General features: G+C 35.8%; 1 protein-coding gene across 2 annotated transcripts in view; it reads right to left on the bottom strand.

Moving 5' to 3' along the window:
• Window positions 1–3,638: 3,638 nt before the first annotated feature.
• The window catches only part of zdhhc2 (zinc finger DHHC-type palmitoyltransferase 2), a 92,340-nt gene continuing 82,344 nt past the window's right edge, over window positions 3,639–13,634 (bottom strand). For both annotated transcript variants that reach the window (XM_059989271.1, XM_059989272.1), the window contains 4 exons: window positions 12,442–12,534; window positions 12,014–12,129; window positions 9,164–9,238; window positions 3,639–7,879 (listed from right to left, as the gene is read on the bottom strand). In XM_059989271.1, coding sequence (XP_059845254.1) covers window positions 9,198–9,238; window positions 12,014–12,129; window positions 12,442–12,534 — 250 coding nt within the window. In that variant the 3' untranslated portion in view covers window positions 3,639–7,879; window positions 9,164–9,197. The remainder of the gene's footprint in view (window positions 7,880–9,163; window positions 9,239–12,013; window positions 12,130–12,441; window positions 12,535–13,634) is intronic.

The following is a 13,634-nucleotide window of genomic DNA, read 5'->3' as shown; positions in this document are numbered from 1 at the left end:
ACTTGTAAGAAGTTGTTCCTATGCAATTTGGTTTTAAATTGCCACTCTGTAATGGTTCCAGGTGTTGAGGGGCATCGGTTACAAGGTAGATCAGAGAAATTACAAATCTTGAAAAGAGAAGGCTGAGGGGCAAATTTGATGCATGTATTTAAATTAACAATGGCCTTGGATAGTTCGGGATTGCTTCCTTTGAGGACTTGTGGACTGGAGGTCACAGATCAATATAAAGGGGAGAAGAATGATATGAGAACATGCAGTCTGGCTGGAATTTAGAATGTACTGCCTGCTGTAGTGGTGGAGGGAGGTTCCACTGGGAATTGGGTAAATACATGGTTGGAACAATTGGGGTTATGTATAAAGTATCAGATGGAATAAAAAAATAGCTCTGGTTGCGATTAGTGCAGATATGAGGTAAATGGCATCATCCTGCATACTAACCATTCTGTAATTTTCTCATGCCTTTATCCTTTTCCTTCCATTGTATTCTGCCTGTTCTGACCGCAGCTACTTCTCCGCACTTATCAGTTCTCATAGCTTCTTTCTTGCTCTGTGCTACAAAATAATTACAAATGTTCCAAAAAGAAGGCAGAATAGTCTCAGAAGAGCAGCCTCCTCCTAATTTATTTGGATGCCATTGGAAAACAGTAATGCCGTATAGTTAAAGGAAGATGGTTGCAAAGGTAAACTATTTTATTACAGTGCATTCTTAGGTGTTGTGGTTGACTTGGTAAATGACGTGCATTCATGAGTCACTACTCTTGGTTATGTTATAATCATAGGTACTTGCTTCCCAGTGCTGCTGATTAGGAAATCCTGCGGGCAGACTTGCCATCCCAAAGGAAGTTTCTCTTGTAGCTTTATGAAATCATTGCATCGTCTGAGAAGTCTGGTCTCTGCTGAGAGCCTCCTGTACATATTGTTAATGTGTAATTGTTTCAATATCACTATCTCATGATGCTTGTATTCTTAAAAGTGCAGCATGCATATTTAACCTACCCCAATGATCTTCAGAATACTGAATTAGCTAATTGAATGTGAGGATATAAGTCAGTTTCATGAATCAAACTGCATTATCTAAACTGAACTGAATTTTTATTCAGTGGCATTATTGCTTATTTGAATAGGCCATTCATTAAAATGCCTTCAAGGAGGCATTCTGTACACCAATATACTTGAGTAGCATTTCGTGGATACTTTAATAATAGGAGATAAATCCCTGTGGTCAACTTAACATTACTTGTGTTGAAGACATGAAGGCAAGGGGCAAGAGAGTGGGTCAAGATTGTGAGGTGATGCAAACCTTTGGTTTGCAGTCTGAAATATCACATTCAGTATTTAATGGACAAAAGTAGGTAGAATTTAGGGGGTGCATCATTTTGAAATGACTTTCAGGTTATTTGCTACAAGTGATAATTACTAGGGTCTCTTATTATTCCTTGCAGCTAAAGTATTAAGATATTTCTAACAGAATGCAAAATGCAGTTTGCTTTAAAGAAAGGATATTACGTTGTTTTTAAGTACATAAATAAATACATGTACCCCTTTGGTCACAAACAAATCAAACTTTATGTTAGTTGAGTAGTTTCCAGCATTACAGAGCATGGCAGACAGCAAATCAACTCCCATCTATGATACGTTTTGTAATAATACAAATGCATACACAAAATACTTCATTAAAATGCATTTTAACAACAAAATGCCACAGCTTACACTGATTGCATAAAACAATCAAAACAGAGCAACACTTCATTTACGTACAAAATTCCTGACAATAACAAAGCTGTTTGCATCCCCCTAAATAAGAGAAGAGACTAAAATAATGGATGCCAACATGCTCATTTTGTCTTTACTACTCTGTTTTATTCCTCTTTCCAGTAGAGAGCTCTTGTACAAATTAAATTACCAGAAAAATGCAGGTATTAAAATAAGAATTCTTTAACATCAATTGTGTTTTTTCAGTAACTGCCATACTAGTTCAAGGAGGGAAATTCAAATATCTATCTAATCTGGCCATTTTCCTATTCTCAGACTTAAGCAGATCGCTCTTGCAGTTAGGATCGATCAGTTCAATTTACTGTGATTGCAGTCCTTACTTGATAACATTTATTTAAAAATATAAGCCATTTTCAGAAATTTAGATTTTCTATTTTTTGAAATGTTGCTTTTAGCTTGTACCAAAAAAAATCTCTTTGGCTATCACCATCATGTGAAAATGCAACACTTTTATTATCGAATTATTTAATAATATATATACTTCCACCAGCAAAATAAATTTGTGACTGTTTCAAATCAATAGGTTTAAGTGTTAAAATAGTTTAATAGTTACTCTACTGAACTAAGACACAGCTTAAAATAGGAGTAAAACATTGGTATGTGTGAGGATCACATTAAGGCAATGATATAGTGAATGTTAATGGTCTTGGAATTTTGATTATTTGATCAAATATTGTTTAAGAAAAAAATGCTCAATAAGATATCTTTAAGTAGAACAATTAGGTAGCAGGAGTTTAGGATAAATGGTTTAACTTGTCCATAGAAAACCTTTAAATAAATGGACACAGGTTACTTAATAGTATTTCTGTTTTGACGCTGAGGGTAATGACATCACATTTAATCACTGATTGCTCTTCAAATCAGCAGAATATGCTATCCATCAGTTAGGAAACATGACACAGAATTCAAACTACATTTATCTTTGGGCACTTAGTGCAAACCTTATATAGTATTTAAATAGTGAAGCCTGAGTTGCTCGTACTATTGGGCTGTGCATCTCATTCTCCTGTGGCTGGCCTAGCAATGAGAGGTTGCCAGTGAAGAGTGCAAATAGTGCTATTCATTGTATTTCAGTGGCTCTGTGGGATATAATCAATGGTGATTATTTAGAAGATTTAATTTTTTACTAAATATATTATTACATTGATTTTTGCAAGAACATTTTGTATATGAGTGCCTGATTTCATGCATTAGAATCTATCACCCAAAGTTATGTGTTAAAATGTCTGCATTTTTACCGATTAAAACATTACAAACTTGCAAATTGTCTTTTGGAGAAACCAAGGCATTTAAAATATTACAGCTTTGTTAAGGAATAATGCAATTCACGTTAAGTGATACGAATTTGTTCAATGGAAACTATGTAAAAGACCTGAAATCATACATACAAAATAATTTTGTATCATAATCACTATTACATTACCATCATTGTTATCTTGAATGGCATTCTCTGACAGGATAGTGTAAAGTTATCTGATCGCCATGAAACAGAATGTAATTTGATATTTAATTATTTTAAGCAATATTTTGTGAAATAAGATACATTAGTTCTATGAGAAACCAAAGTAAGATATATGTATTTTTTTTTCTATTCTTGTCCTTTTTGTACAAAGACCTCACTTCCAATCATTATATTTTTAAAACGGATAACCAGGGTCTTACTCATCCCAAGCCAGGTTAAAGCACAAACCAGCTTCTCATTTTATTGACTGAAGTAAAAATCTCAAAGCCTATTTGTGATGAAATGTACTTACTTCGCTATTGGTAAGTTTCTTGTGACATTACCCAGACTAACTTATTGCAACTCATTTGATGCATACTTCATGGATGAAATATTTATAATACCATCCATCAACTTCAAAAACCCTTTTTATTTCCAGTTACTTAAAGTAAATTGTCAACCTCAATTATTTAACTATTATAAAAGTAATGTTTTATTTTTTACTGGACATGCAGCATAACATAGGGCAAGTACAATGACCAGGAACTTGTCCAAATATTCAGTTGTCCTGGATTGGGCTTAACTCAAAACACCCTCATAACAAAATGATTTTTCCTAAAATATATAAAAGATTAAGCCAACGACATAACATGACAGTGAAGTAAAGCTATATCTTTTTGATTCTTCCTCGCCCCTTTATATTGGATCTTTTTAAAAATCTGATGTTGATTGTGACGGTGTTCTCTGGCTAATGGACACAAGCAAAGTGAAAAAAAATTACAACTTTTACTTATTTCTCTATCTCATTAAATTTGCTCACAACTGAAGTGTCCAACAGAAGCCCTTGTTAAGTTTTCAGTAATTCAAGCCTTTGTGGAGTTTTTATCTATAAGTTTTAGAAAATAGAACTACCACGAGTAAATAACTTTATTAATACAAGTTGATTTTTAACATGACTGCATTTTAAGACCCATTATTTTGGAAGCCAAACTCCAATTTAATTAGGAAATATTAAATGCACTGTTTTGCAGGTTTATTTATGATTGTAGTTAAACGAATATTGTTCAATTCCTACTTTTAGCCAGTCAAGAAACAGATTTATTTTCTTATTGCTGCCCTTCAAAGGACCTTCAGTATCAGCCACATCTCAACTGAGGTTAGTGACAAAGAAGCAGAAAAGTGTCAGAGTCGTACAGCCCAGAAACAAGCCCATCAACCTACCACACCCACTCTGACTTGTAAGGACCCATCTATACTATTCCAATTACCAGCCCTGGTCTGAGACTGCTGGCCTTGGTGTTTTGTGTGCTCATCTAGATATTTGATTGTAAGGATTCTTAGTACCACCATCCAGCATGCTCTTCCTTAGATCCCCTCTAAATCTCTTACTCCTAATTAAAGCTATGCCCTGTAATTTTAAAAACCTGTGCAATGGAGAAGTTTCCTACTATTTACCCTATCTATGCCCCTCAAAATTGTGCACACTTTTGACACATTTTCTCACTCAGCTTCTGCTCCAAGGCCAACAAATACATTTTCTGCAGTTCCCCTCTCAAAACTGAATTGTTCCATCCCAAACAACATCCTGCTGAATCACGTCTGCACCCTCTCCGGTGCACTCATTCCTGTAGTAATGCATACAACACTCTAGGTGTGGCCACAAATATAATGCATAAATTTGTACAATTATCCCTCTTGCTGCTTTATTTGTTGATCTATAAAATCAAAAACCTCAGCATAGTAGCAAATTCAAACAACTTAAGACAATCAAATTATTGTTTATTCTTTAAAGAGATCCAGGTTAAAATGCAGCCCTTAGGAAGACACTCACCCACATCAGGGGTTCCTAACCTGGGGTGCACAGCCTCTTTGCTTAATGGCATTGGTTTATACCAACATGTTCTCTGGGGATCTAAAGACATATGGATTTGTCTTAATCCTACCATTAGATAGTTGACTCAATTATTTTTGAATTTGTAGGGATTATAATTACTAATTTAGTAGCAACGAATTGTCATGGTATAAAAATAAAGGAAACCCCTGACCTACATAGAGGGCCTACTCCAGTGATTTGATCACATCAATACAGTTGACAGATTTCCATACTAGCAGATGTATAGTAGTCCTTAGATGGGACAGAATAAGGCAGTTATAAAACAATGTGGCACGAAATTAAGGAGGTGAAGTTTTTCTTTGTATCTTGGCCAATATTTCTCCCTGAAACAAAACCAGAATTTTGGGTTCTTTTTCATTGCCATATGTAGGATCTGGCTGTATTTACATTTGGAAATTGATGAATCATCTCCTCCTGTCTTAGATATTTCCATGTTGAGTGTTTGGGATTGTGCAACTCTACAGTAGTTAAGATAAGCATAATGCAGACCATAAACAGATGCGAAGTATGACTGGTAGTCACAGTTTCATTACAGCTCAGCAGTTGAGGACAACTCACTTACTTTTGTTACCCACCTTACCTGTAATAAATTACTAGGAAGAGGTAAACTACACATTTAGAGAACGGGCCAGTGATAATTGTTTTTGATTCCATGGAAACAAAAATACAAAATTTCTTGCCTCATTTTGTAGGAAATTCTTTTTAATAGTTATGTCACTATATATTTGCATCCAGTTTGTAAATAATTTGGAGAACAGTGTGAAATAGACATTAGGGTTTTGATTTGCATGTTTACAGAAGAAGGCAAACCTTCAGAAACTGGGATTTTCCTCAGCTTTGTTTAAACTTCAAGTTACTTTATTTCACTCGTTTCTATCATCTGGTTACTAATACTGGATTTTCTTTTATTTGTGCATTCCTCTACTGCATAAATTATCAAAGAATATAACAAGATTGACAAACCAAATGTTGAAAGAAGAATTAACTTGAATATTTTTAAATGCCTTATAAAAGGCAAATGTAGAACAAATGTCTGACCTGCAGCTTTTTCCCTTGTTTTCTGCTTTTATTTCAGATTTCCAAATCTACTAGTTTGATTTTGCTTTAGTGCCAGAAATTTAATCAAAGTACCCCAAAACATATTCCACAGAAATAACTATGTTCTTTAAAATGCCTTGGTATAAATTACAGCTAGAAAACTAATTTGGCTACTATATTTATTCTAGGGACAATGTGTCAACAACACTCCCCTTTTCAACAAATATATTAATTTGAATTTTGAGATGTCGCAACTCTGAAACCTTACTGGCCTTAAAATTGTTCCTTTTTTTAAAAAATTAAACAACATGTTGCATTAGGATAGTTGACTAACTAAATATTCATTATTTAAACAGTACAAGTTGATTTACTCATGTTTAAAAGCAGCCCCAGAAAAACATTCACTTTTAATAAGCAATTTACTAAGTTTTCTTCTCTTTTCACTGCACAGGGAAAACTTCTCACTCCAATTATTAGAATATTTTTTCCTGTATAATTTAATAACAGGAATAAAAATGTTTAATTTCACCAGTTGAAATCATACTGAAATTTGGTTTAAAAAGGGGGAGTCTTGAAAATTAGATTCCAAATACATTACAACAGTGGATCAGATTTTCATCAAAGGCACTGCAAACTACAAGGGGACCAGTTTGTGCTTTCTCTCATTGGTCTTTACCAAAGCATTTTCTGTACTTTGCGTCCCTTTGTATTGATTGTGCTCATGGCACTTTGTTATCTAATATGATGTGTGAATATTCAGAAATTCTATTTGGTACACGCATTCCATTTGAAAACAACACACTGAAGTCATGCTGACTCAACATTTGTAAGGGGAAACTGTGCACCACAAAAAAGGCCACATGATCATTTCTTCTGCCTACCAAATAAACAAAGTTCGATGGGTTAAATGCCACAGTTGGGGCATGCAGAATTTATCACTGGAAACAGATCTCAGTACAGAACACTGCAGGTCTAAAATACTATTAAAATATATTCCTTCAGCACTTTCTTGGCCAGATAATCCACAACTCCTGTAAGTTATTTTCAATAAGATAGTAAAATAACTGACTCAGATATTTTGGGAACAATATTATATACTTTCTTCACCCCTTAGCAAAAAAAAATCAAAATGAAATCCACGTGCATTAATGAAAGGCATATTCACGATGTCTCATCTATTTCTGCCTTGTAAGACACCTGCTAAAATTTTGTTAGAGGTCTGTACTTATGAACTCCTTTAACACTAACAGTTAAAGGAAACAGGTCATTCCCATTAAACACAAAATGCCTTCACATGTACCAAGGGACCATTCACCAAGGGACGAGTGAGCCCTTGCACATATATGATCTGATATGGAAATCCAGGCAGTACCATAGCATGAACAGTGGTCAAACCAGAATTACTTTAGCATTGTTTCAAAGGGCAAGAGACTGTTTTCCTCAATAATTTCATAATTACTGCAATGCCAAGCTGCTATTAAGATTTAGCGTGTTTTGTTAAGCATATGCATTCAGAATAGAATTATATTTCCCCAGTGTACATTTACGGGTGGCTGAATCACTAAGTTGTTTGTTAAGCTGTGATAACAGGAAATCCAGTCAATCATAGGAAGATTTCCTTTGGACATCCCACAGAGGCACAGACATCAAACAGGGATGGACGGGCAGGTGAAGGTTGGGATCTTGGAAACAATTTCTTCCTAGATTTCATCCATAAGCAGCTGCATCTAGAACTAAATAAAAAAGATAAAATGGACTTAAAATTTCCATATAATCACAGTGAGTTAATTTCTTGTCTTTATTGCTCAGCAATAATCTAGCAGAGTGGATCTGCTGCTTATTGTGAATTCAATGCTTTCTCAGACAGATCACCCAGTTTAAGTAGTGAAATTACAGAAAAATAGTTGCTGTATCTGTTGTGCTCAGCTTCTTCCTCTAAATCAAAGAATGCACCATGATCTTGTAACTTTCACCCAAGCCAAGGACGTTTCATTAAAGTGCTGTTTATTAACAAGTGACAGGAAGAGCTTAGTGTTTTGACCACAGTATTTTCCCATTAATATCCCTCATGTGATAACTTTGCAAATCAAGTCTAGTACTAATCTTCAATAATCCTTTAAAGATGGTAAGTGGCTGCATTTTTAATTCTCTCTCTCTCTCTCTCTCTCTCTCTCTCTCTCTCAAAATCCAGCCCATCGAACAGATGCAAACCTTGTACAGTATATGTAAACTGAGAAATCAGTCCATGTAAATGATTATACTATTAGGAATTTATAAATGTCAAACAGAAATTTGGGACATCTGTTGTTTACTTGTTCTTACCCGATTCAAGCTTATTGAAAAAAGGGATGTTACACCTGATGATTGTCATTACACATTAGTGAAAGTGCTATGGCAACTCTCTGTTAAGTAGTTCTGGTATATTTGTTAATTTCAGGAGCAGTGATTGCTGAAGTAGGGAAATACAGGAAGTTCTAATTTGCACTTGTGGCCTCATGTTGTGCACCAATATGTTTTGCTCTTGGGGACACTATTACAATAATCTCGCATTAAGATACAAAAGGTTTGGGTGGGATGCAATAAGGAACCACAGATGGAAGGAGAGTAGATCTGATCCAGACTTGCAGTGAGAACTAAATGGATTCGCGACCTGGAGGATCCTCCAAATGTCGACATCCATGGATGGCATAGCAACAGACCAGGTAAGCCTGCTACACTTTACCTTGTCCAGAAACAGATTTTTCATGGATTGTGAGACTTACTTCTGAACTCCTGGCCCACGCTACTTGCCTGCCTTTCGAACTCGCTCTTTCCTGCCCCCTCTAAAATCCATAATGTTAAATACAAAAGAAACAATTCATTCCTTACCCTACTCTAACATGAAATTGAAATCAATATTCTAAACTCCAAAAATATTACTCCGAATTGAAACTGAGGGAAGGAATGAAAATGAAGATTTTGCTGTGTTGGGTTAGAGATCATTTTTCTGGTCCCAGAACCAAAGAATGTATACTTACAACTGTCAGCTGTTAAAGGCTGCTTGACACATAGCTAGGTCTCATTTTCCATGACCATGACAGGATTGCTCATACCTATGAATTAACAAACAACTAAAATGTTACCGACATTAACAGTTATCTTCGTGCTAGTCATGCAATTTGTATTTACAGATAGAGAATATTTTCTGTGATTCCTTAGCCCGCAATACAAATATGTGAAGCAGTGTGAAGTCCAAGGAAATTATTAAATAATGAACTCAACTTTGGTCTCAAAATTATACAGTGGTTTTTGCACAGGTCAGCTTGGTGAGCCTTTATCCCTCATTTATCAGTTGTCTGGTACTCAACATTATTCTTACGTGTTTCCCAGAAAAGCATACTATATCATCTCTGTAGGATGATGAGGCCCATGTCAGACTGTAGACTCTTACATAGGTTCAGCAGGTGAAGCCTTGTGGATGCTGTTCATGCCTTTTAAGACAGGTATCCAACAAAGGGTCTCAGGCTCTTAATGCCATTCCAAATATTCTTTGTTCATGTTGAACAATCAAGGGCCAGGGATTCTGAAATCACTGTGGATGTTTCATAGAAAGTTCTGAGCTCATTCCTTGTCTGCCTATCTGGTAGTCTCTTCCTCAGAATTCAGAAGGTGTACTTGGTGGAGACAGGTGTCTGAAGTTTGTAACTAAGTCAACACTGCAGGATAAATTCATTAGGCTGATGGAGGGGTTTTAGAAAGCAGACTTGACAAAAGATGATTTCTGACCTTGGAAAGTTAGAAAGGAATATTCAACAAATAAACTTAGTTATTTTGGAGAGGAGAAAAATTCAGGGAAGAACAGTTTAATCGGGTTCTTCTGAAGGTTTTTAAATCAATGGAAAGTAGAAGGGAAATGGAGAAAATGCAATCAATTTAATTCAGGTTGCAAACACAAGGATACATTACACAAGTCATAAGTCTAGAATGATGGCATTAGGGAAAAAAATCCCTTTTTCTCTCCATAATGGATTTTTAAAATAAACTGCTTTGGATTATAATTGATGCAGCATCAATCCTGACCATTAATATAGAGCTGAACTGATGTTAGCCAGGAAGTGAGATAATTAACATTACTTAATTTTATTTCTCTCCGGTGTTTCAGGCAGCTCAAGATCACAAATGACAAGAGTAACATTTTGCAAATTTAGAATTGTAGACTTCACATAGCAAGTAGATTTTTCTCAATGTAAGTTTCTTTGTGTTTATATCTGAAACAAAATGTTTACAACATACTATCATAACTCACTAGTAAGTTCACTAAGGCAACATTCTCTCAAAGCTTCCAATGTTAAAAGACACCCTATCTAAAATTTAAAATATAAATGTGTTAATATGTCATATTTATATTCCTATAGTTGCAAAAGTTACTGTCCTATAGAACCTTAGAACATTACAGCACAGAAACAGGCCTTTTGGTCCTTCTTGGCTGTGCCAAACCATTTTTCTGCCTAGTCCCACTGACCTGCACCTGGCCAATATCCCTCCACACACCTCTCATCCATGTACCTGTCCAAGTTTTTCTTAAATGTTAAAAGTGAGTCCGCATTTACCACTTCATCTGGCAGCTCATTCCACACTCCCACCACTCTCTGCGTGAAGAAGCCCTCCCCCTAATGTTCCCTTTAAACTTTTCACCCTTCACCCTTAACCCATGACCTCTTTTTTTCTCCCCTAGCCTCGGTGGAAAACGCCTGCTTGCATTCACTCTATCTATACCCATCATAATTTTATATACCTCTATCAAATCTCCCCTCATTCTTCTACGCTCCAGGGAATAAAGTCCTAACCTATTCAAACTTTCTCTGTAACTCAGTTTCTCAAGTCCCGGCAACATCCTTGTAAATCTTGACTGAATCTTCCTAACTAACCTCCCATGCGGGACCTTGTACTGATATAAACTGTCATAATTTTAATTTGTACAGTGGATTCTGGATATTTGGGCAATCAGTTAATTGGGGCAACACTTCAAGAACAAAAACTAATCAAGAAAATAGCTGGGATACCCTTTGTTTATTTGGAACTCAGTATTCCATTTAATTGGGGCAGGAGATTGTTGCCGAACAGGTTCTAACAAGTGTCAGTTGTGTGTACTTGTGTGGCTGCTGGTTGCTACACTGAGCTCAGAGTGAACAGTTTTTAATTAGGGTCAGTTGTGTGTGTTTGTCTTCAAAAAGCAGTGATTTTTGTCACTGATAATTGGTGAGAAATAAGCAGTTAAGTCAATTCAGAACTGTTTGTTCACTGTGGCTTCAAGTATTCAAGCTTGGAGATGTCAGAAACAGCCAGCAGTGAAAATGAAACAAGTTAGGAACTATGAAGAATTTGAAGATATTGACAATCATCTTGAAAGTTACAATGAAAATGAAGATTTGGAAGATGCAATCATCGATAGAATTGTATGAAGGCAGTCCATTATTTGCATTAGGTGTCTGTGCTTACTTGTTTATTTACAATCAATTAAAAGAACATGGCAGTGTTGAATACCTCCTTCGATAACTATTAGGAACTAATACTCAGTTTTACAGTCTCCCCGATAGTGTTCTAATTTGTTCTCCATTTCATTTAAATACATAATTTGTTACTCAGTGTCTTTTTTTATACTTTGACTAATTCCAAGAAACTTCAGCTTATTGGACAGCTGCTTAATTGGGCCAAAATGACTGGTCCTGATGTATCCCAATTAATCAAAATCCACTCTATTACAAAAGTATCTGACTGAAATCATTTGAATTCCTACTAACAATGGTTGCAATTGTCTCAGATTTAAATTAATACATCATTCAGTTACACTGTCAAGTTATCTAAATTTTAAGGTTTTAAGTACTCACCATGCTTGCCTTTCTCATCATCAGAAGTTCCTTCTGACCATGTTTGGCTGCTACCCAATAGATGATTCTGGGACTCTCGTAAAGGTTTGGCAGGAAATGGATGGCCTTCAGCGACACTGTCAAAATGAGTGATTAAGTGATTAGTTCATTGTGTGGGTAACTGGAATCGATCTCACTCCAACCACTCAGCAAACCTCACTCACTACTGCAATTACCATGCCATGAACTGTATTTTACAGAGAATACACATTCCTGTCTGCTTCAAAGTGCAATTACATAAAATATTTAATAACAGTTCTTACAATCAAAGTTGAAAACTGCAATGATCAACAATTATTTATGCTTACAAATGAAGTCATCTAGTTGACAAAAAAAATTCAGTTTTGGAAAACTTCATGCATACAATCAAATAATAATTAAGTAAATACCTTTTAGTATTTGAGTTATGCCCAGATGGAGTGGAGGGTTGCTCTGGGTCCTGATTCACTAAACATGTTGGGAAGGAACAGCCATCACCTAAACTGGAATTACATTTAAAAATTACATACTTCAAAATAAATTATAATTTATTCACAAAGGACCTGCAGTAATTTAAATTAGTTTTAGGATTGGCTAAAATACAATAACTTGATATTTTGATGTAATTAACTGATCCTTTAATATATAAATAAGCATTTGCTTTTCGTTTAGTAAACAAGTATATCTAATGCAGGTTAGCCTACCTGTCACCAATTGCAACCAACAAAAAGCATCTTATGTTTAAACACTATGTGATAAGTTGCTTGATCTTGTTCATGCAGAAAAGCAGTGAAGGTGGGAAAGCCAATTCCTGCATATAATTTTTCAATGGTTTGGTATGTGAGGCACTTTACTGGGAGCACTGTCATACAGTAAATAATTGCTCCAACACACAAAATGGTGGAGGAACTCAGCAAGTCAGGAAGCATCTATTGAGGGGAATAAACAGTCAACATTTTGGACCTAGACCTTTCACTGGGATATCAGGAATCTGCTTGAAATACCAACCGTTTATTTCCCTCAAAAGATCCTGGCTGAGCTGCTCCAGTGTTTTGAGTGTGTTGCTCAAGATTTCCAGCATCTGCAGAATCTCTTGCTTCTGATATAATTGCTCTGCTGCAGAGTTCTCGAGAACCATGGACGTACCTTCAAGAACAGCCTCCGATGACCCTATGAATTCAGGTTTGGGGGCAGACACAAGAGTACCATTCAGGAGATTGTACCCACAGAATGTATCTGTCCCAGATGATATACCCAGCTGAGTACTGAAGATAAGTGCTAATCAACCGGCTGGAGTGTTCGTTGACATCTTTAACCTTTTGTTTTGACAGTCTGAGGTACCCATCTGCTTCAAACAAACTTTAATCATACTGGTGCCCAAGCAAGTCAGGCAGCCTGTCTCAAAGACTATCATCTAATAGTATTTATATCCATTGTAATGAAGGGCTTGGAGAGGTTGGTCATGAAACAGAACAACTCCTATCTGAGAAGTGAATTGGATCTGCTCCAATATGTCTACCATCACAATAGGTCAACAGCTAATGTCATTTTTTTTTGGCTCTTCACTCAGCCCTGGAACATCTGGACAGTGAAGATGTATATA

The sequence above is a fragment of the Hypanus sabinus genome, chromosome 14, assembly GCF_030144855.1.
Source record: "Hypanus sabinus isolate sHypSab1 chromosome 14, sHypSab1.hap1, whole genome shotgun sequence".
In the NCBI taxonomy this organism is placed as follows: domain Eukaryota; kingdom Metazoa; phylum Chordata; class Chondrichthyes; order Myliobatiformes; family Dasyatidae; genus Hypanus; species Hypanus sabinus.
Note: the sequence above shows the minus strand (reverse complement) of the source record. Positions and strands in the feature narration are given on the sequence as shown.